The sequence below is a fragment of the Sphaerodactylus townsendi genome, linkage group LG06 (assembly GCF_021028975.2).
Source record: "Sphaerodactylus townsendi isolate TG3544 linkage group LG06, MPM_Stown_v2.3, whole genome shotgun sequence".
Lineage (NCBI taxonomy): Eukaryota > Metazoa > Chordata > Lepidosauria > Squamata > Sphaerodactylidae > Sphaerodactylus > Sphaerodactylus townsendi.
Window position 1 is genome coordinate 39,041,050 of NC_059430.1, and position 23,279 is coordinate 39,064,328.

The 23,279-nt window shown below is 44.3% G+C and overlaps 1 protein-coding gene across 3 annotated transcripts; it reads left to right on the forward strand.

The window, feature by feature from the left end:
• The first annotated feature begins 6,110 nt into the window (after positions 1 to 6,110).
• On the forward strand, positions 6,111 to 22,774 carry GTPBP1 (GTP binding protein 1). 3 transcript variants are annotated; one of them, XM_048501383.1, is made up of 13 exons: positions 6,112 to 6,541; positions 7,840 to 7,951; positions 9,742 to 9,922; positions 11,553 to 11,901; positions 12,532 to 12,655; positions 14,781 to 14,895; positions 15,015 to 15,159; positions 15,304 to 15,486; positions 15,849 to 15,984; positions 17,117 to 17,295; positions 18,541 to 18,741; positions 20,163 to 20,204; positions 20,858 to 22,774. In XM_048501383.1, the coding sequence occupies exons 1-13, from the start codon at positions 6,308 to 6,310 to the stop codon at positions 20,948 to 20,950; spliced, it is 2,094 nt and encodes a 697-aa protein (XP_048357340.1). In that variant the 5' UTR covers positions 6,112 to 6,307; the 3' UTR covers positions 20,951 to 22,774. The 3 variants fall into 3 exon arrangements, with proteins under 3 accessions (XP_048357342.1, XP_048357340.1, XP_048357341.1); XM_048501384.1 differs by lacking the exon at positions 20,163 to 20,204; XM_048501385.1 differs by lacking the exons at positions 18,541 to 18,741; positions 20,163 to 20,204; positions 20,858 to 22,774 and adding an exon at positions 17,708 to 18,506 and having other exon boundaries at positions 6,111 to 6,541.
• Positions 22,775 to 23,279: the final 505 nt, after the last annotated feature.

Here is a 23,279-nt window from a genome sequence, read left to right on the forward strand (position 1 = left end):
CGCAGAGCTGGTGGATTCCGCCCAGCAGGTTTATAACGAGTTGTAGTCGTTATAGTTGAATTCTTCTTTTCCATTTATACGAAGGGAAAACGAGTTGATTTATAACAATTGCAACTCGTTATAAATCTGCTGTACGGAATCCACTGCGTTTGTTTGTTTGTTTATATTACATTTTTACCCCGCCAATCTTCCGAAGGACTCAAGGTGGCTTACAAATAAAGACATATAAAACAGTACAAAAACATAAATAATATAAAATATGGACATTATATAAACATTATAAACATCAAAACGAGTTTCAACAAGATAGCATTAAAAAAAACCTACACGGGGACACAAAGACTCTTGTTCCCTATCGCTAAGGGCTGGTTGCTGGGATAAAGTGAAGGTGTGTACGCGATTCTTGGAGATGAGATAGGGCACAAAATTCCATTAATGATTTTTAGGAGTTGCCCTCACACCTAGGACTGTATACCTCAGGGGGTGTAGCTTAACATAGGCATGTTTTTGCTTTGGCACAGTGCAGACGCAAAAGTTTCTACCTGGATTTTCTCCACATGGGACGTAGGTAACCACTGTATTGAAGGGGAACGTTGATAAGGTTCAGCTATGTCAAGGTTGACTTGTGACTGTGTGGAAACTTTTCATTGATTCAAGGTGCAAACACTGGCCAGAATTGATTGTATATTGCCTACTTTGGGTACCAGGAACAGTTTCAGGTTCCATCGTTTGCCAGTGGGTACCCCTGGCAGATCTAACCGGAAGTAGGGTTGCCAGCTCCTTATGTCTTCCTTCTAGCTATACTCCAGCTCCCTGGTTTACTAGGGAGTTTGGGGAATTAAGAAGTACTGATGTGCTGATGCAATGTGTAATTGGCTCACATCAAGGCAGACTGTGTAGCCCACCTGAAGACCTATGAGACAGTGCGGACAGCAGCAAAGGCTTTAGTTTCTATTAGAAAAAGAGGAGTTTTTGTACCTCACTTTTCTTTACCAAAAGGTGTCTCAAAGTGGCTTTTTGAGTTTTCTGGGCTGTGTGGCCATGATCTGGTAGTTTTTGTTCCTACCGTTTTGCCTTCATCTATGGCTGGCATCTTCAGAGGCATGTCATCATAGGAAGTGTGTCTTTCCATGGCATGGTGTCTCAAAGCATCTTACAGTCACCTTCCCCACCCCTCAACAGACACCTTGTGAGGTAGGTGAGGCTGAGAGAGTTCTGAGGGAGCTGTGACTAGCCCAAGGTCACCCAGCAGGCTTCATGTGGAGGAATGAGAAAACAAACCTGGTTCACTGGATCAAAGTCTGTGGCTCATGTGGAGGAGCAGAGAATCAAATCCAGTTGTCCAGATTAGAATCTGCCCCTCTTAGCCACTACACTACCACACTGGTTCTCTGTTGCATTTGCTGAATCACATTCAGCACAACTGTTCAGGATTGTACAGAACCAGTATTTGACACACTTGTGGAAAATAATGTGATTATGCTCTGTGATGAATTTGCATTGTTCTTTGCAGACAAGATATATCTGATCCAATTTAACTTGGATGCCTGTTTGCATTTAGGTTGCATAGGAAAAGTATTAGAAGCACCATCTTGTCGATTTTCTATGGATAGTTTAGGACTGGTATCCCTGAACAGTGTTGGTTGGATTATAGGTATTCTGAAGGCCATCGCCTGTGTGGCTTGGACCCTTGTCTCTGTGACCAATAAAATTCTGCCTTGAAAAGCTGAGAGTACCCTGTGTGGGAGAATTTCTCCATGAAAAAAGGAAGAAATTGTCGAAGGATTTCACAGCCAGATTCAACTGGTTCTTGTGGGTTTTCCGGGCTGTGTGGTTGTGGTCTGGTGGATCTTGTTCCTAACGTTTCGCCTGCATCTGTGGCTGGCATCTTTAGAGGTGTATTACAGAGGGTGACTTCCCTCTGTGATACACCTCTGAAGATGCCAGCCACAGATGCAGGCGAAACGTTAGGAACAAGATCCACCAGACCACGGCCACACAGCCCGGAAAACCCACCAGAGCCAAAGGAAGAAATGTTTACTGGTACACATTTGATGTGGCAACTTACAGACTGGTCTCCAACAGTGTAGACTTAAGCAGAGTTATATACTTCTCAGCCTACTGAAGTCAGTGGGCTCAGAAAGGTGTAACTCTGCTTAAGTCTGCTTCTTGACCTGTTGGGACAATATGATATGTATGGTATGTATTATATGTTGCTGCATCTTCCTTGACAAGTGTTCATCCAACTGGGGGAGCTGTTACCTCCCTAGGCAACTGATTCCACTGCTGAACAATTCTTATTGTAAAGATTTCCCCCTAATATCTGGCTGGTACCCTTCAACTCATAATGTGAACCCATGATTGCAAGTCCTATCCTCTGCTGCCAACAGAAACAACTCCTTGCCCTCTTCTAAGTGACATCCCTTCAAATACTTAAAGAAAGAAATCATGTCCCCCTCACCTCCTCTTCCCCAGACTGAACACTCCCAAGTCCCTCAGTCTTTCCTTGTAGGGTTTGGCCTTGAGGCCCTGGTTATCCTTGTCTCTCTCTTCTACCCCTCTCCAGTCTTTCAAGATTCTCCAGAACTATACATAGTATTTTGGGTGCAGTCTGACCAATGCTGTGTACAGCAGGACTATGACATCTTGTGATTTGGATGTTATGCCTCTGTTGATACCTCCCAAGACTGTATTAGCCTTTTTTGCCACTGTATTACAGTGGCTGCTCATGTTTAGTTTACAGTGCACCTGTACCCCAAGATTTTGTTCACACACACTACTATCCAGAATGTTATCCCCATTTCAGTTCATGTGTTTCTTTTTTGTTACCTAGATGTAGAATTGTGCATTTATCCTTGTTGAATAACATGTTGTTCACATGTTGTATCTCTACTTACGTAGCACCATCTACTGCTCGTTTAACATGTCATGTTTAATATTATGCATTGCTCACATTTCTGCTTTGTTTCATATTTCTCCAACCCCAGCCCTATTAGGTCTCATCCAATTAATTGTATTGACTTACGCTGTGTAATCCTCCTTGAGTCTCAGTAACCAAGATGGACTATAACATTAATAAATAGATAAAATGTGCCTTTCGACAAGTGGTGACAGAGCAGCTACAAAAGCCCCTGCAGCCTTTTTCAGTCTGGCTTCAGATCTGATTTTGGGACCAAGACACATTAATCATTCTGATGGATGACAGTCAGTTGTAGCTGGAAAAGAATAATGCATCCCTTTTGGTCCTATTAGATCTGTCTGTAGTCTTTAGTACTGCTGACCATCTAATTCTCTTGAGCCATTATGTGGGCAGCACTCTGATTGTTTTAGCCCTTCCTGTTGGATAGAACTCAGAAAATAGTCATCAGAGATGCTAAAATCAACAGTTTGGTTGTTATGCAGCCCCTTTTCCTTGCCTCAGTGAATTCTAACATTATGTTAGACTAGAGATTATCCACACATTCGTGTCTGTGTACCATCAATATGTAAGTAACATCCAGCTTTCTATGTAATTAAATTAGCCTCCAGAACAGCTGGATGGGTCAGTCCTGGATTAATGGAAGCATACTGTGGTCAGATGACTAAGGAAGAACAAGCTAAAATGTTTAGTTGGTTAGTTAGTGGAGAGATCCCCTTCTTAGTTTTGTATTGGGTGAATTTAGTACTAACTGATTTTGGAGTGTTCCTTGATCCAGGTTTGCTTTTGGAAAAGAAGGTTGGCAGTGCTGTTGCAAGAAGTGTTTTCTTTCAATTACATTTTATGTGGAGCTAATCTTGCATTGTAGGCTCAACTGTTTTGGCCTTTCTGACGCACATTACTGTAACCTCACAGTTAGATGATTGATTCTACCCTTACAAACTCCTCAGAAATTTCACTTGGGGAAAGGCAGAAATTTTGCAGCCTATTCGTTGACTGGAGCCCAAAGATATGATTGTAAAAAAACCAGTCTTAAAACAGCTTGATTAGCTGCTTTCAGTAGTATCAGATTTGCCTATAGACTTAGAATCATAGGGTTGGAAGAAACCCCAAGGGCCATCAAATCCAACCCCCAGCAATGCAAGAACACATAATCAAAGCACTCCTGACCATCCCGCCTCTCTTTAAAAACCTCCAAAGAAGGAGACTCCACCATGCTCCAAGGTAGTGGATTCCACTGTTGAACAACCCTTACTGTCAGGAAGTTTTTTTTGATGTTTAGGTGAAATCTCTTTTCCTTCATCTTGAACCCATTACTCTTGGTCCTAGTCTCTGGAGCAGCAGAAAACAAGCTCGCTCCCTCACCAACATGACATTTCTTCAAATATCTGAAAATGGCTATCATGTCATCTCTTAACCTTCTCTTGACCAAACTAAACCTCCCCAGCTTCTAAGTCTCTCCTCGTAGGGCATGGATTCCAGACCTTTTACCATTTTGGTTGCCCTCCTCTGGACCCTCTTGGCAGGCTTAAGCCTAGGGCCTTAAAATTTAGGGGGCTTCCAGCTAAGGTGTATAATATTTTTGACACTGTCATAGTCCTTTCTTACACATGCTGTCATGACGCACTTTAGTCTATGGTATTTAACAATAACGTCTTATGTCCTTTAGAGGAGGAATTGTGAACAGTGTAATTTTAAACACCCATCATAATCCTAATCTTTACTCAATTTTGTTTAAAACACTCTTCTATCTTTTCCAGTCATGAGGGTGGGGGATTGGGAGGGATCTCACCAGTGGAGCAGCCTAGGGCCTCCCTTTATCTAAATCTGGTACTGGCTTCCAGGTGCTATTTGAAGTGTGTCAGGATTAAGTTTCACTTTGTAAATTTCACTTTCCCTTGTAAGTTTCATTTCCCTGAATCCCCTGGCTCCCACCCACTATGAAGACCCGCCCACCCCCCACCCCTTATATATACTGGGACTGAGGGCAAGAACCCTCAGTTCCAGCACCCTGTAGCTAGGGTGACATAAATCAATAAAGTTTTTTTTTTTATAAAGTCTACTTCGTTTGAGTGTGTTCAGCCTTACAAGTGAAGTGGTTCTCTCTACTCCCGCCCTTCCAGTTGTTTCAGGCGTAAATGAATTATGAGCAGTTAGTCGGTTTTAAACTCTTCTATGTTTATTGATTTAGATATTTAAACCCCACTTTCCCTTCATTTGGGGGCCAAAGGCTTTCAACATCATTCTCCCCATTCTTCAGTTTGATTGTAGCTAGGATATTCTATTGGCACTTCTAAATCATTCTAAAGAATCAATGCCATCTGGAATAGGAATTGTAATGTTTTATTGCCATTATTATTTTAAGCTTGTTGCTAGAATATGTTATCAAGTTTTGTTAGCTGCTCAGAGCCTGGCTGTCAGGTCTGGAAGAGTGGGATATTAAATCCAGTAAATTAAAAATAAATATTTAAAAATCTTATCTTCACTGCAATCCTGTGAGATTACTGCTGACCCAAGGTTAACCAATAAGTTTAATGGCTGAGTGGAGATTTGAAGTTGGATCTTTTAGGTTCTAGGTTCGACCCTGGATTTTTCATTGGGATATAAATAAGCTTTATTATAGTAAAACAGTTACTTTTAATGGGCCAAAGCTTCTGGAAACCATGAATCTGAATGGAAACGTCTATGAGTGAATCTTTACAGTTGGCATGTTTAGAGATTAGTCCGGGCATGTTCCAACAGCATGACTCATATCATGTCAACTCTTTTCATCAGCTCACTACAGCTGAAAGGAATCTATTTCAGCTCTCTGTCATCAGCAGGGGCTATCCCGAACCCGGATATTTCTGCCACAAAGAGGCAAAAGTAAACATTGGAAAACCCCACACACTACCATAATATAGTCTTAATATTTTATTCGCTTATGTTGGCGACTTTCAAATGAACAACGCTTTCTGATTGGTCATAACGACACATTTCCCGCCTTCTTTTCTAACCTCACCTCCCTTTTCGCGATCCTGTTTTGTGATTGATGAGAATTCTGCTTCGTAGCTCTCATTTAAATATTTAGCTGGATTGGTGACGAGCTTTGTTTATCAAGAATTCTTCGCTCCCATTGGTCTCGAGGTGCTAAAACGTAGGGGGTGGTTCTACCTTCAAGGTTATTAAAGGGGTGGCGCGGTACAGCCGCTTCTGAATTTATCCAGCCTGCAGGAAGCGGAAGGGGGCGGGGGAAAGATGAATCGAAAGAGGCGTGGCTGATGAATATGAATAATCCTATGACAGCTGTCATAGAACTATAGTAATTTTTAATGAGGAGGCATGGTGATTGGTGAGAAAGATAATAAATTAAGTAGTTCTGCATAATTTACGCGAGGCTGGGCGGGGTCTATGCTAATGAGGCGGGAGAAGGAGACCGGGGCTGGCAAGATGGCGGCCGAGCGCAGTCGCTCCCCGATGGGAGGCTCGCCGGTGCCGGCCTCAATGTTCGCCCCGGAGCCCGCGTCACACGTCGGGGCACCGGTGGCTTCATCCCGGCCTCACCGCGATAATATCCCCGACTCGGACTGCAGCGAGGACGGCGAGATGCCCAACGGGGAGCAGGAGCTCGATCTCACCAGCAAGGTAGGCCCGGCTGAGGCCACCGGGGGGCGGGCAGCGACTGGCGGGGAGGAGTAGCTCGCCGGTACCGGGTCCCTTTCCTTCCTCTCCCCCATTCTAGGGGTTGCTTCAGCAGCTCCTTCCCATGAGCTCGCCCGTGGAAGTGGGTGACCCTCTTTGTCCTTTGGGCTGAGCAGTTTAGCTAACACGGGTTGCGTAGCTGTTCACACATTCCTGCTGCCTGCTCTCTCAGTGCCTTCAGAAGTGATAGGACGGCTGTGTCCTCTCTGCCAAACCTTGTTCTTATTGCATGTGTCATTGTGTGTGTGTGTGTCATTGATGGGGGACATTTATGTTAATGTGCAGCCTAGCTGTGGTGCTTCCAAGGGTACCACGATGGGGTGTACGTGGCAGGGGTGTGCCTGGACTAAAATCCTTAAATTGCCTGTTTTTAATTTGTGTCGGGTTGCTGAGAGACTATGAAATATATACAGAACTTCCTTCATCTTTTCAGTTTCTTGAAAAGGTGCTTTTTATGGTTGCAGTGTGGTTGTGCACTCTTTGGCGTGCGGTGGCATTAAAAGGTTCTGAAATCTACAACAGCCACCTTGTTATGTGGAGCTATTTTCCCTTGAGAAAGGGAAGAGGGGATCCTCTTCAGACACAAGCCTCAGTTCTTGGATTGTTGTTTACCTGTGGTGGTGGAGGGAGTAAATCCCAGGACAGACTCCAAACAGATGGGATGTAAAAGAAAACTGTCCTTCATAGTTGAGGATGGAATCATTTTGACATGTCACATATACTGCCCTCCTTTGAGGTTGGTACTTATCAACCTAGTTAGTGATTTGTTCAGTTCTGAGTAAATGAGATCCATCACCAAAATGCTTCAGAAATTGCTTTTCATGTGGTGTAACAAGGCTTACAGTACTAGTAGTTCATGAGGCTTACACATATTTAATGATAGTAAAATAACCAATTTTTAATAGCATCCTAGATTTATCTCAGTCTACTTTAAAGTCATATTTCACTGGACATTTTTGATTCTCTTATTCTTCTTAATGCACTGTTGCTGAACTCTTTTTAAAATTCTTGCTTCTTTATTTCTGTGGCCTTTGATCACTGTTGCATCCCTGACGGCTGCCCAGTGCTCTGGACATCACTTTTTTTTAATGAAGTCTTTCCAAATGTGTCTTTTTGACGTCATTGTTAAAAATATACAAAAGCAGCTTCTGAGGCTAATATCTCCATAAGTTCAGTGTGTAGACATTTTCTTCCCTCCCCAATGCAGCGTGCTTAACATGGGTATTTATCTTTGTGTGCAGCTAGTAATGGTAAGTCCAACATCGGAACAGTATGATAGCTTGCTCCGGCAGATGTGGGAAAGAATGGATGAAGGATGTGGGGAGACGATCTATGTCATTGGTCAAGGGTCAGGTGAGCATTATTTCTTCCTAAAGTTATGCAAGTATTTATGTATAGGCTTTATTTATTCTACCAAGTTCTAGTCTGACATGCTAGCTACAAAACTTGACTGGTATTAAGTAGCTCTAGTGGTTCAATAGTGATGTTTGCCTCCTGAAGTATGAGTGGAGAAGGCATGGTGGATCTTTGGGTCTGAGTTAAAAAACATCTAATCCAGTGGTTCTCAGCCTTCCTAATGCCGCGACCCTTTAATACAGTTCCTCATGTTGTGGTGACCCCCAACCCTAACATTTACCCATTTACAGATAGAGAACACTGATGCAGAGAGTCTTTGGCGACCCCTGTGAAAGGATCGTTCGACCCCCAAAGGGGTCCCGACCCACAGGTTGAGAACCACTGATCTAATCCTTAGGACATTTAATTCATTTGATCATAGCTGCCACATCCATACATCTAATGCTTTAAAATATTAGCTAAATTGTCTCATGCCACAACAACAAACACTGTTTTCAGTAAACTATGCCATCTTCTGTTTTGGATTGGTCTGAGCATAATACTGGGAGTTGTGCTAGTAAATATGACTTGTGTACCCCCTGAAATTCTCAACCTTCAAAGGTATTTTTTTAAGTCAGCATTGTTTTGTAGTTTGACTGTTGGACTGTGATTAGGCAGACCCAGGTTCAGATTCCCACTCTAGGTGGCCTTGGGCCAATTGCTAGCACTCAGTTTATCTGACAGGTTTTTGCTGAGGATAAAGTGGAGGAGAGAAGAATGTTTTGAGTCATTTCAGAGTCCCTGGTGGAGAGAAAGCCTTACATGGTCTGTACCAGGGTATCTGAAAGACTGTCTTCTCCCATGCATTCCTGCCCAGGAATTAAGACCACAGGGAGAGGCCTTCCTGACTGTCCCACCAATCAAAGAAGCTAATCTTGTGGTCCCACAAGATATGTTTTTTCAGTGGCAGCTCCTCGATTATGGAACAACCTCCCCAGAGAGGAGCCCTGTTCCTGTCATTTTTGATCTTCAAGAGACAGTTGAAAACAGGTTATTTAGGACTGCATTTGACTGATTTAGCTTTTATTTATTGCCAGTCCTAATTAAGATTCTAAATTGTTGTCTTTTAAATGTTGTTTACATTACAAGCTGCCTTGCATTCTGCAAGATAGGGAGGTGGCTAACAAATATTTTAAATAAATAAATGAATAAACAAAATAAGTTGGATGTAAGTAAATGAAAACCCTTCCTGTGTTCTCGTCAGCTAGAGTGTGAGCATGTGTATTTTCTTTAGTGTGAATTTGCCATGTGTTATTGCCAGCTTCTTGAATGTACACGTGTGAGAATTACAACTGTGCCACATCAGAGCAGATCTAAGGTCTTGCCGCTTGTATCAGCACGAGTCTCAGTTCTTGTGTGTAAGGGATGAGGGGCAGGGAGGAATTGCAAAGAAGCTGGCTTTGCTCTTGATGCTTCTGCCACATTTTCTTTGAGAAGTTTTGCTAAGAACTTGCTGAGACTTGCATTGGGCATTCATCATAAGAAAGAGCCTGCTGGATCAGACCAGAGTCCATCGAGTCCAGCACTCTACTACTCACAGTGGCCCACCAGGTGCCTTTGGGAGCTCACATGCAGGATGTGAAAGTAATGCCCTGCTGCTGGTGCTGCTCCTGAGCACCTGGTCTGTGTTTGCAGTCCTTTTTGACTGCTAAGGAAAGGATCAAATGAATTATAAAATAGGTGCTTCTTGTTTTCCTAATCCAGGAGACATTCAGCATTATTCACCTTCTCCTTCCCTCCTCTGTTAGATGGGACTGAGTATGGGCTCAGTGATGCAGACATGGAAGCTTCCTATGCCACGGTGAAGAGTATGGCTGAGCAAATAGATGCAGATGTGATCCTCTTACGAGAGCACCAGGAAGCAGGAGGAAAAGTACGTGACTACTTAGTTAGGAAGCGTGTGGGCGACAATGACTTCCTGGAAGTCAGGTAAGAGATATAGATGGAGGTGGGTTTAGTCAGCTGTTTAGATAGCTGTTTTTATAGCCTGCACAGATAGATAGTGATGGGAAGCTGGTAACTCTGGTTTGACGGTGGGTGTGACCTGGCCTCACCTTGTAATTAAATTCTCTTTTCCTTTATACTTTGTATACAAGCTGATTATTAGGTTTTTAAATGTTTGCTTGGTTCATCAAATGCTGTTTCATTAGGTGTTTTCTTGTATTGGTGTTCTGTTGGTAAGTCTGGAATTCTATTGGCTGAAATCTTGTTCCACTGGAGAGTTTGAAAGATCTGGCTGAGCGCTGGGTGTGTCATATCTAGCTTAGAGTAGTTTGTGGATATCTTTGTTTCTAGGTCAGTAGGTTGACTTTAGCATTGTAGTGACTAATGTTTTTCTGTTGGGAGTTAAAATGTGTACATAAATTGATTTGCTTTAAGGAATGGAAATATTCTAGACAACTAAGAAATGTATGGATTAAAAAAAAATGTGGTGGCCACTAACCATTTCAGTTTTTTAACATGTTTACTCAAGAGCAAGCACATTACAACTTTGAAGCTGGCTCCTAAAATATTATTCTGGTGATTAAAAATGGTATAATTATGTATTTATTTCATTCACAGTATATTCTTGCCAAAATTCAAAGCAGATTGAGCTGTTTTTTGTGGTTTACGATCAGCATATGTAATAACAATGCAATAATACAAGGATTTCAAAATTAGAAAACAATGTAAAGAAAAATCTGTCAGGCATGAATACCATGTTGTTCTAGTGCTGCTTATAATGGAAAAATTCTATCTTGGTATTCACAGTGACAATAATATAAGATGAGGCCCTTGCGCTTATGTAAGATTCTTCTCCAGCTTAGCACTGACCAAGTTTCTGAGTCTATAGATTCAATGTAGGCTATTTTTACAGTACCCTTTCAATAAAAATTATGATGTAATCAGCAGGCATTCTTGATCCATTTTTAAAATATGCAGAGATTGTGAAGGGTGGGGTGTTGATGAAGGGATGCACACGTGCACTTTGTCATGCGTGATGTTTTGCATATGATAGCTGCTTATATTCAAGTCTAAGACTCTTTGTTTATCCCATTGCCTTTCAAGAGGCAAGGTAGGTGCTCAACCTAGAAGTTGTAAATTGGATCCCCGTGGTGTGACTACTATTCCAATAGCTACTGCTTCTTAAATAGCCTAGGACAGGGGTCTCCAAACTTTCTGATCCTATGGGCACATTTAGAATTCTGACACAGCATAGCGAGTGTAGCAAGCAAATGACTGCCACAAAATGGCTGCTGCAGGATGTGGAGCCTGCCATAAAATGATTGCCACAGCTTAAATTCAGTAACACAGTGTAGACCCTGGTGCTGTGAGGCGACTTCTGCCAAAACAACTTTTCAAAAAATGTGCACAGCCAATCAGAAGCCATGCTGGGCAAAAGCTTCCTTAAAACACTAGTGGGTATTAGCAAGATGTTGACTGGCACCATGGCACCCACGGGCAACGGATTGGGGACCCCTGTGCTAGAGAATACTTCCCTTTCATGACATAGGGGGACTGATATTAAGTCTTGAATTGCAGGCATCTGGTCTAATAACCTTCTTCTGCCTTCCTATAGGGTAGCAGTGGTTGGCAACGTGGATGCTGGGAAGAGTACTCTGCTGGGTGTCCTCACCCACGGTGAGCTGGACAATGGCCGTGGTTTTGCCCGGCAAAAGCTCTTCCGCCACAAGCATGAGATTGAGTCGGGACGGACCAGCAGTGTGGGCAATGACATTTTGGGCTTTGATAGTGAAGGCAATGTAGTAAACAAACCTGACAGTCATGGTGGAAGTCTGGAATGGACTAAGATCTGTGAGAAATCAACAAAAGTTATCACTTTCATTGACCTTGCTGGGCATGAGAAGTACCTGAAGACCACAGTCTTTGGCATGACGGGGCACCTACCTGATTTTTGCATGCTAATGGTAAGCTGTGTGGGTGTGGAGCACTGCCAAAGATAGTGAGGCAGTTGGCACCTGTTAGGAACCACAAAGATTGGACAGAAACAATATAAAAACGAATCCAACAAAATAAATGAAATTTATTATACAGTGTTCTTAAAATACAAATTTGAAAATAGAGGTCTTGAATTTAGCCTCTAGCCAAAGCCACTGGACTAACTAGTCCTCAGTGTATATATTACATATGAATATCCCAAAGCTGATTACATGTGAATAAGACCACAAATAAGAAGCTGGCGCCTGCTTCTGTACTATGCAAATTGATTAAATGTGTAAATGAGCCATGTGTAAATAGCTAGTATCGCTTCAGGATGTGGAGGAAAGTGACAATGATAATCCTTTCCAGCTCAGCTTTTCCTGACATGAGTCTGAGGAGGACACTGCTGTTGCAATTGTCCTGGGAAATTTGTGGACTTTGTGCTGCAGAGAATGCTTCACGGGGAGGCAGAAACTGTCTGTCGTTTCTCTTAATGTGTTGAAATTCTTCCTTTTGGTCAGAGTGTCTGCCTAAGACCCAGCACAGGCACAGCCTGAAGTCCTTGGAGGTGACCTGCTTGCCTGCAGCTGTTTTTACTTGTGTTTTGTTTGCCACAGGTTGGCAGCAATGCTGGAATTGTGGGGATGACCAAGGAGCACCTGGGTCTGGCACTGGCACTCAATGTTCCAGTCTTTGTTGTGGTGACTAAGATTGACATGTGTCCTGCCAATATTCTCCAAGGTAAATTGTTTGTTCCTTTCAGTTTTGAAATGTTGGCTTTTTCCTGCTTTGGCAACATGCCTTCAAATAAACTAGAGAAGCATTAACCTTTCAGCTCCTGATCTATTTTTGTTGCATTAATTTTTTAAAAAATGAATTTTTTATTGTTGGAATTTATTTTCACCAGATAGCTTTAACCCAGTGATGGCGAACCTATGGCACGGGTGCCAGAGGTGGCACTCGGAGCCCTCTCTGTGGGCACGCGCACGCAGAGTTCATCATGTGGGGGGTGGAAAATCACACACACACCCGACACACACACACACACACATCTAGGCTGGCCTGGGCTACTGAGCACAACGTGTGCTCACCGCGGTGAGCAGGGAGGACTTGGCTGGCGGGCCTGGTGCCTGTGCTCTGGGTGGCTGCTTCCCGAGGGGAGGGGGTGCAGAGGAGGCAGAGATGCTAGAGAGGCACAGAGCGGTGCGTGCGGGACTTGCTGCAGGATAGAGCAGGCTGGCCCCTGCTCGAGCGGGTGCGGCGGAGGAAGAGGGAGCCAACCGGGTTTTTTCTAAACTAAAACCTCAGCATTCAGGTTAAATTGCCGGGTTGGCCCTTTGCGATAAATAAGTGGGGTTTGGGTTGCAATTTGGGCACTCGGTCTCAAAAAGGTTCGCCATCACTGCTTTAACCTGTCACATCTACAATTTTCAAAATTATTCCCTCAGTGAATAAAATAGCTCCATCATAATGTTGTGACTTGCTTATCTGCTCCCCCATCCGGATGACTTATGGGAAAGGAGAGGAAGCTCTTCTGCATTTGTTAAGATGTAACCTCTTTTGCCTCACAATGAGGGAGGCACAGAGAATGTGTAAGTCCATTCCAAATACCCATTTCTGTTTTCAAAATTACCTTTTATCCTTGTGACTGTCAGTGTTTCCTTTTTCCTTCAGCTTTGGTTCCCTCTTAAGGATGTTTTGCGAGAGCAGCCATTTTTGATCTTTGGTGCTGTCTCGTCAGCGTTAACTTTCAGGCATCTGGTTGCCAGCAATGGAAAGAGACGCTTGTTTGTTTAAATACACAGTTTTACAAATCAGTAGAAACTACTGGATGGTCTCTCCTGTGATCTGTGTCTCCCTCATCATGAAGGCTATGCATCTGCACTTAAGTGAAATCTGGCATTCCAGAAAGCTGAGTAATGCACACCTGTGTCAAAATCTGTTCTTTACATGGACCGCACTCGTTCTGTTCTGGGTTGAATGTTTTTGAGCAGCAGTTGGCTGTAGTTCTGAAATGTCACCTGCATCCTTACAAAATGACCACAGAAGTAAATCAACAACATACAGGAGCCTTTATTCTGCTCATCACTTTCGTAAAGTAATACAGAGAGCTGCTTGCTGATCCATGCCACTGTAACTTTAAGGCTGGATCACTGCAGTGTGTGTTGAATGTGGAGCTGCCCTTCTTAAAGACCACTCAGAAACAGCAGCTGCTTGATTTTCCTCTTTGAGCATATCACTTTAGTTCAGGGGTGTGTTTGTTTGTGCACTCAGTTTATGGGGCTTAGGGCTTGCTTCCCCACTTTTCCCTAGATGAACTAACATACCAGATGAACTAACATAATCATCTTGGCAATTGGTGCTTTTGGTTCCTCCCACAGAACAGAGAGGACCTTGTTTGTCTGTTTCAAGGCTTTTCCACTGCTGCCTCTGGAGTGGGCTTTTGGTGGGCATATAAGCCATACCAGTTCTCCCTTTTTTGCAGGGCTATACAAAATGGCCCTGTTTGCAAGGACTTTGTAAAGTACTCTACAGTAAACAATTGACTTATAATAATGTAATGTTTGTTAATGTGCTGATTTTGGAATGCTGAGGTTTCTCATTGCTGTGTTTTCAAGCGGTGTGACTGTCAGAATGTTGGGGGTGAATTGTAATTGCTTATAGGGATATTTATTGTGTAACCCACCTTGAGTTGAAAAAGGCAGCACAGATATCCCTAAATGTCGTTGGGGAGGGCTTGTGGATGTGAGGGACAGCCTCTTTGAGTGCTGTGGCCAATGGCAGGTGTGTGTCTTAAATAAGCTGCCCAATTTAAGTTTGTACTGAATGGAATATTTGCCTAATTCTGTTCATTGTATTACTCAAGAAACCCTAAAGCTCTTGCAGCGGCTTCTGAAGTCTCCAGGATGCAGGAAGATCCCTGTCTTGGTCCAGAGCAAGGATGATGTCATTGTTACTGCCTCCAACTTCAGCTCGGAAAGGTAACTGGAATATCTCCCTTCCTTGAGTGGACATGCCAAGTCCAGCCCATGGCATATCCTGAAAATGTTAAAGCTGAACTAGTCAAGAGCTTTGAGTAATCTGTGCTCTTGTTCTGTAGGATGTGCCCAATATTCCAGATTTCAAATGTCACTGGTGAGAACCTGGATTTGCTTAAGATGTTTCTCAATCTTCTGTCTCCACGGACCAGTTACAGAGAAGAAGAGCCTGCTGAATTCCAGATAGACGACACTTACTCTGTTCCAGTAAGGAAAGTGGCACTTTGCAGAGTGGAGAAAGGCATTTGCAGAGTGGAGAAAGGAATGAGAATAACTGGAATGAGAATAACTGGATTTAATTGTTGCTCTCCCATTTTGTCTAAGTTGCCTTTTCTCTACTTTCTGGCATAGGGAGTTGGAACAGTGGTGTCTGGAACAACACTGAGAGGGCTGATCAAGTTAAATGACACCTTGCTTCTAGGACCAGATCCCCTGGGTAACTTCTTGCCCATTGCTGTGAAGTCCATTCACCGCAAACGCATGCCAGTCAAAGAGGTGCGGGGAGGCCAGACAGCATCCTTTGCTCTGAAAAAGGTGAGCGTGAGCATTGTTCTACTGGGAGAACATGACTTTCCAGTAACTGAACTGCATGTTGCTTGATGATGGGTAGCCGGTTTTGTACACCATGGGTAGCCGGTTTTGTACACCAGTTGTGAAGAAATCAGAGAGTAAAACTTCTCTTTAAAAGGTGGAAGAATCTACACTGTAAGGAGTAAGCCATTGGAGAACATCAGGAAACGTATTGGGTAGGTTTTCCATATTTGGTCATGCCAGCAGGGGCTGATGGGAATTGTAGTCCACGAATATCTGAAGTGCCAGAGTTGGACACCTCTGATCTAAATCAAGAACCAAATCCTAAACCCTGGTTTAACGTTCCCCACCTCTCCTTTTTCCAGATCAAGCGTTCCTCAATTCGGAAAGGGATGGTGATGGTGTCTCCTCGGTTGAATCCTCAAGCGTCTTGGGAATTTGAAGCTGAAATTCTGGTATTGCATCATCCCACCACTATCAGTCCACGCTATCAAGCGATGGGTACGTGTAGTTGCTTCCCCTGTCTGTTTTCTTTCCACTGGGAAGTTCACATGTCTGTATCAGCCTTGGCTTATGGTGCACCTGCTTCGGACCCTTGTTTCTGTTGAGCTGCTTCACTCAGTTTGTAACTTTATGAGGAAAATCCAACCCTGAAGACAGAACCATGCACTTCAGTGTTTGCAAAGCAGATGGATACTCCAGTGTCTCCATTTACACTGAGAATCTCTCTGATCCATTGTTGGGCCACCGTCTCCCAGTTCATTTGTAAGAGAGTCACACTTTGCCTCAGTTGCATTTCTCACCTGCGTGGTATAATCCAAGGATAGGCTATTCTTGGCATGTGTTGAGAACCCTTTTGCTTGGTACCCAAGGACACCCAGCTATCCACCAAGGCACTGGTTGCACCTCTGAGAACCTAAGTGCTGGAGACCTGGGCAGCCACCAGCAGAGCACAAGGGAGATGCCTGAGATGGTGACCGTGCCGTTTGGGCTTGACTTGCCTCAACTGTGTTTGGCCAAATACCGCCTTGGACTCCTCACATTATCACACACACCAGCATCTTCCCTCGTGAATGTTTTTGGGGGACTTGGAATGAAAAAGGTTGCCTGTCCCTGGTGTAGTGGTTAGAATTTCAGACTAGGGTTTGGGAAACCAGTTTCAAACCCCTGCTCTGCTACCTGGGTGACCTGAGGCTAGCCTCCCTCTCTCAGCCTAACCCTCCTCAGCGTGGTTTTTAGGATAAAATGGAGGATGGAAGAATGATGCTATGAGCCGCTTTTGGTCTCAATTTGGGAAAATAAGGGTATAAATATCTAAAATCATAGATCAAGGCTGGTGGAGGGGAAAAAGGAGTAGCCTGCTTTGGGCATTAAATCACTGGCACTTGCTGTTCTCTTACCTGCTTTGTGACTGATGCAGACCTCTCCGAAGCTCCCGCTTGCTGCTGCTTTTGTAGTGTTAGGAGACTGGCCCGCTTGGCGTGCTGTGCTCTGGCTTGCCAGTCTGCTCCTCTTGACTGGATCTGATGCCCTCCCTGTGTAGCACAGTGGTGGCTGCTTTGGGGTGTCTGGACTGCTGGGCTTTGTTCTGTTGCTGCCAATTGAGCCCCCATGAGACTCTTACTGTTTGTAGTGCACTGTGGCAGCATCCGCCAGACAGCTACTATCCTCAGTATGGATAAAGACTGCCTACGCACAGGAGACAAGGCCACAGTTCACTTCCGCTTCATCAAGACCCCAGAATATCTGCACATAGACCAGCGGCTTGTCTTCCGTGAGGGCCGTACCAAAGCTGTGGGCACCATCACCAAGGTAACCAAGGTTTTGGAGAGGAATGGGGTGTGTGTGTGAGGATTTGCTGCTTTCTCAGCTTAGTGAACATCTTTGGGTTTTGGGGACTCCACCGTTTCCCTCTAATTACTGAAACAAGTGTGGTGTATTGGGAGATGGTTTCCTGAGATGATGGGGAAATTCCCCACTTTGTTTCAGAGTCTTTGAATCTTGCCTTGTCCCTGGGATTTCTGTGCTGAATTCCATGACCTTTCCCCCTCTTGGTTGCATTCTGCTTCCTCCCATCTCTTGGATGTGAGGGAGCCGTGCATAGTCAGCCAGAAACCCTGATCCTTTGATTTGCCTCTAGCTCTGCTGAAGGAGACAGCATTGAGTGGACCACACCAAGTCACTCCTCTGCTCCTGTCACCTTCTCCCTCTCCCTTCTCTGTAGAAGCAGGCAGCAAAAAGGCCTGGTTCCTGGCCTGGCACTTCCCTCTTGCCTTCTGGCTGCAGGGATTCAGAAGAACAAAGACAGAGAAACAGGAGATGGAGATGGAGGATCCAAATCTTCTCTTTCCCTCCTTCCCTCGCTGCAAGAGCTTTGGGAGGAGGGAGCGCTGCGCATGTGTGAATGACGCTTGGTCTGATAAGTCGGTAACTGCCTTGTCCTAGTGTTCCATTTTCCATATCTGGTGTCCGTCTCCTGGTGGCAATGTAGATGAATTGTCTGCTTCCACATTAGAATACAGTGCTGAACAGATATGAGAATTATTCATTTTTATGCACTGCCTTTGTCAAAGCCATTGTTTTGTGCATTATTGAACATTGTACTTCGATACAAGAGGATTTATAGTTCATTGTATTTTTACTTTCAAACAGATGGAGGGGGGCGGGGAGAGCAGGGCTAGATAGGCACTAGAACCCAGGTGGAGCATTCTATAACAAAGAAGGTCCAGCAGGTTGAGTTGTGGCGGAGGAATACACAACCCTACTAACATTTTGTGGTGAGACAGACTTATACCACCAAGGGGTTTCGTGATAGATTTTTGCACCCCCTTCCTTCTCAGTTGATTTTATTTTTTAGAATTGCTCTCTTGTTTAATGTGTGTGTTCTTTCTGCTGTAACCATTATTTATGGATATTTTTGTGAGGTGCCTCAGGAGCAGTTACGAGGCTGCACAGAACTGTTTCAAATAACACGTATTCTAGGCCCTGTTAACTGCTTAGCTACTGCTTTGTGTATTTTTAAAGTAACAGTTAGTATTCACTTGTTCTGATTGGCAGCTACTCCAAACCACTAACAACTCCCCAATGAACTCCAAGCCCCAGCAGATCAAGATGCAGTCCACAAAAAAGGGGCCTCTGATCAAGAGGGAGGATGGGGGCGCCCAGGCTGGCCTGGCAGCAGCAAGCCCGACTGTGGCAGATGATGCCGTTTCCTTGGGAGCAGCCCCCTCGGCCCCCTCTGGTGCCCAGCAACCGCAGGTATGCACAGTGGCTCTTTACTGTCTGGCAAGGCCTGTCCTGAACACCATTCATGGCCTTTGGGATTTTCTACAGTACAGTAACCCTCTTGAAGAAGCATCAAACTACTCTGGTGTTAATAGACAGTGTGGTGAACCTCCCTGATTACAGACACAATATTGCCTGTCTTTTCAGTCTTGCAAAGAGTGAGGTAGGCTCTGAAAGTGGAGCTGTCTACCGATGATCATCTTGCGGCAGCAAAATGTTGTCATGAGGGCCTGCTAATTGCAAAGTAGACTTGGTTCCTTGAATGCAGGTCAGAAACACCTGGCACTTGGTGTCCAGCTCAAAAGAAGTGTTTTTATCTAGCACAGACTTCAAAATGTTTTTATTATTCTCAGTTTTAAAATGTCAGCTGTCACATTGAGTTTGTTATGAGTCCTGACGCCATTTTACGGTTTGTGAATTGGACTCCAATTAATGTGAGGAGGTCCACAGCAAGGAGTGTGGCCTCATCTGCGATGGCCTCAAGGCAGTGAAATGTTCTCCATAAAGGAGGCCTGGAGCTGTTCTTCCCTTTTGAGGGGTGTCTGAAACTTGCCTGTCTGTGAGGTGACTTGCTGTTGATTTTTTCGGTGGAAACTTCTTGACTTCTGCTATCAATCTTCTGTATCCTGGTGGAGCTTTCATTGTAAAGTCCCATTTCAGACGTATTGTGTCAGAGCCAGCGTGGGGTAGTGACTGGAAGAGGATCTGGGGAAACCTGGCTCAGATCCCAGCCTGCTGTGAATGTCACCTTGGGTCAGTTGCTCTCTGTGAGGTTTCACTTAACTCAGAATCCAGATAGCCTTAGGAACTACACCCTATCAGCCTCTGTCAGCATGGCCAATTGGCCATGCTGGTAGGGGCTGATGGGAATTGTAGTTCCTGAACATCTGGAGAGCCGCAGGTTCCCTACCCCTGCCCTAACCTAACCCACAGAGTTGTTGCAAAGATAGGAGGAAGGGGCCCTGAGGTCCCCCACCGAGCTCCTTGAAGGTGGGATAGAGCTTAAATCCACTGGATGTAACTGAAAGCCATCTCAGACAGTGGAGAAATTAGACATAACATGTTGCATTTAAAGTCTGATTTTGAACTATAAAGAAAAACCGAGTCCAGTAGCAGAAGCTTTACTTATCGAGTGTTTTGGGGATTTAAGTGTTCTTTCTGGATGGGATACAAAGGTTTTGAATAGCTCTTGCATTGCCCTGTGTTAAATGGCTCTTTGTTTACTTTGCTGTCTTTCCTCCCCCTCCCCCCTGCACTTCCCAGCCTGTGTGTGCAGGTCCTTCTCTGCTGCTCTAACAGTGGCATATTTTTAAAAGTTCTCGCTCTCTCTTGTGCATGTCATGCTCTGCTCATCCTCTTACCTCTGCTTTTCTTTTTCTGATGCTTTCCTTTAGCCTGCACTGGACGAAGAGCCCCACAACCGAGAGGGCAATAAGGTATTTCTCCAGATTCAGTCATTTTGGCTTGTGTGCCTCAGGGAGCACCTCTCAGGGAACCTGAGATAGTTTTTCTTCCTGTAAAAGTCTCAGGCCAAGTTGACACATGCAGGAGAACTCTCGAGGTGGTGAAGAATGGACTGGACCACCTAAGACGACAAGCAACCCCAGCTTGTAATGTTCCTTCACATAAAATACTCGAATAGAAATCCCTGCCTGCAGTGCGGGTTGTCTGTTTGCAGGCAGCTTTCAACACAAAGTGGTAGTCCAAACTATGATCACTCACCTGTAGTCTGGAGTGGTGCAATCAATTCTGCCTTGTCATTTCCCTGCATGTATGAACCAGGCTTCAGGCTTCTGTGCTCAGGTAAACATCCTTGGGACTTCTGTTTAGGAAGCTTGCCATATCTCAGAGCATCTCAAAAGATAATCCTGTGTAATCCTTTCCTGCCCTCTAAGACAAGGTTGCAATCAGTGAGCTGCTTTATTGCATTGCAGATACCTTTCCTTTCTTCCTCTGGAGCTTACCCTTCTAGGTGTTTCTGATTCTGCTGTGGGCCTAGCTGCCTCTTGATCACTCTGCGACAGAGTGGCCCAGGTGGCTTCTTTTCCATCTGACCCCACCTTATCCAGTTCTTTTGTTTCCTCCCCAGGCAAAGCCCGGAGGAGGTGGCCGGCGACGTGGGGGCCAACGCCATAAAGTGAAGTCTCAAGGAGCAGTTGTGACTCCTGCCAGTGGCTGTTGAACATCGTCCTACTCACTGAGGAATTCTTGCACCCTCCCCCCTTCTTTCTTAAAGCCACCTTCCTCCACCAAGCAGCATAACCAAAATCCATCTGCTGTGGAACTTTTTTCTCTTCCTGGAGGGGAGTGGGGGGGGGGGGGAGAAGTGTCAGCAGCTGAAGCTAATGAAGGTGACAAAGCACACATGGAACTGACCAGCGGCCACCTTCTCCCTCTGCTCCAAAACATGTTGTACATTGTGAGCTCTTAGTCATTATTTTTATTAGTTTTTATTATGGTGGATGTTTGTGTGTGTGTGTGTGTGCGTGCATGAAGAATCAGGAGAACTCCAGGTATGCAGAATAAGGTACCTGTCTATTGTCTCTTCTCCCTGCCACCAGTCCTACACTATTTTTAAAAAAAGTAATTTGCCTGAAAAAACTCCTGAAAGCATTAAGCTCTCTAAGAGCACAAGTTCTCACAGGGGCAGCAGCGTTCCTTCCCCTTTAACAGTGATGGTGCTGAGTTTATTTCTGGCCCTTCCCACGTGTAATGTGGCAGTGAGTTCTGTTGGCAGTTGCCATGAAGAAAAGTAATGGCCAGCATCTACCCCCAAAAAATGGGTTTAAAATTAGATCCAATGTCTCTTCCAAGTTATGCAAGCTTGCTTAGAAGCTTGAGGTGTGATTGGGTGGTAGAAGCAGAAGCCTTTCTCCCCACCCCTGATAGCCGTTGTGAGATCTTCAGTTGATGGCTGGAAAGACCACGTAGTCTTGGGGCGGGGTCATGGTTTCAAAACTGATTGTCCTTGCAGACTAGTCATAGCTGTCTCTGTGTTCAGGGAGCATGGCATATCTTCACCTTGCTGCCAGTTTACATGTGTGTTCATGTTTGGGAAAGGGCAAGAGATGGTGTCTATTGGTTTATGGTTTCTTGTCCATTTATTCTCTCTCCTGCCCTTTGAAAGACCATACTTCCTCCTCCTCTGCATGACCAGAGCTAAAAACCCTTTGATGATGCCAGTTGCTGGTGTGTTCTGTACTGCTACTTCTTTCCCTTGGGGAAAAGGCATTTTCTGCAGCTGGACACATTTAGCATTAGAGGCCAGCCGGCCAGCCAGCTCCCTTCCCTTTCCCTTGTTTCAGCCTTTTCACAGAATCACTTTGCCGTAGACAGCGACGGAAATTTGGATTGTCTAAAAATAGGAACTGTGGAGTCAGCATGGAGCTGGCTGGGTTTTATAACTTTTGATAGATATTTACAGCATATTTTCAAGACATTCATTCTGAATTGACTTTTTAATTAGCATCATGGCTGTATTTGTATGTGGTGGTCTTTTGGGGTGGGAAAGACAGCACCAAGATTTGTAGTTCACTGGTTTGTAACTTTTTACCTTTTTCAACATTGTCATTTCAAATTTCCTCTACTGTTTTTTGAATAACCGAGTTCCTTGGAAGAAAGAATGTACTTTGGAGAACAGTAGGTGTGTGTTAGGCATGCTGACATCTTCTGGACTGTGTCCTCAGCAGCTACAGTATTACTCATACCCTCAGAAGAGAAGAGAAACAAGAGATTGTAGTGGGGCTAAGATGAGATGGCTGTCTGTGTGGTCAATGTTTTCGGCCCTGAAATGATGTCTACCAGTGCATCTGTTTCATTTACATCTGCTTCCAGTGAGCAGAAATGTAGAGGTTCTTTTATTGTTCAGTTTGAAAGAAGCATGTGCCATGCTGAAGATCGAATACAAAAAAGCCAGAGTCCTGTATTCTGTTTTGTGACCAGAGGTTGAGACTGAGGCTGGCATAATGTAACAATATTAAAAAAAGTTTCATTTGGAGTTTTAAAAGAGGTGAGTCGTTGCTTTCAGATCTCCCAGTTATACAGATAAAGCAGTCTTGTCTCCCCACTGCTCCCCAAAATGTCAACAGCTATTTCTTACTTTTTAGTTTTGTCTTTTATTAAGTACACAGTATGCACAGGTGAAGCAACTTAAGGGTGCATCCAGAACAGGCTTCCTGTAAACATCCTGACTTCTTTTTTAACAATGAAAATGAACCTCAGAATCTGACATATATTTTAGTACAAAGATATATCCATACAATGCTATTAAACTGCTGATTGTAAAAAAACCCACCCAAACTAGCAGGGTAAGCTGCTGTGTGGAAGTCTAGTTGCTGTTATGCTGTATTTGTAGTTGCAGCAGCAAGAAGGAAACTACATAAGCCTCTGCCCAATGTGAGACTCGCCCAACATTGATTCCAGCATTAGCTGTCCTAAGTCACAGCTCACTTCTTCAGATGTGTGAAAGGAAATCATTGCAAACGTGTACAACAAAAGGAAAGGGTGGAGTG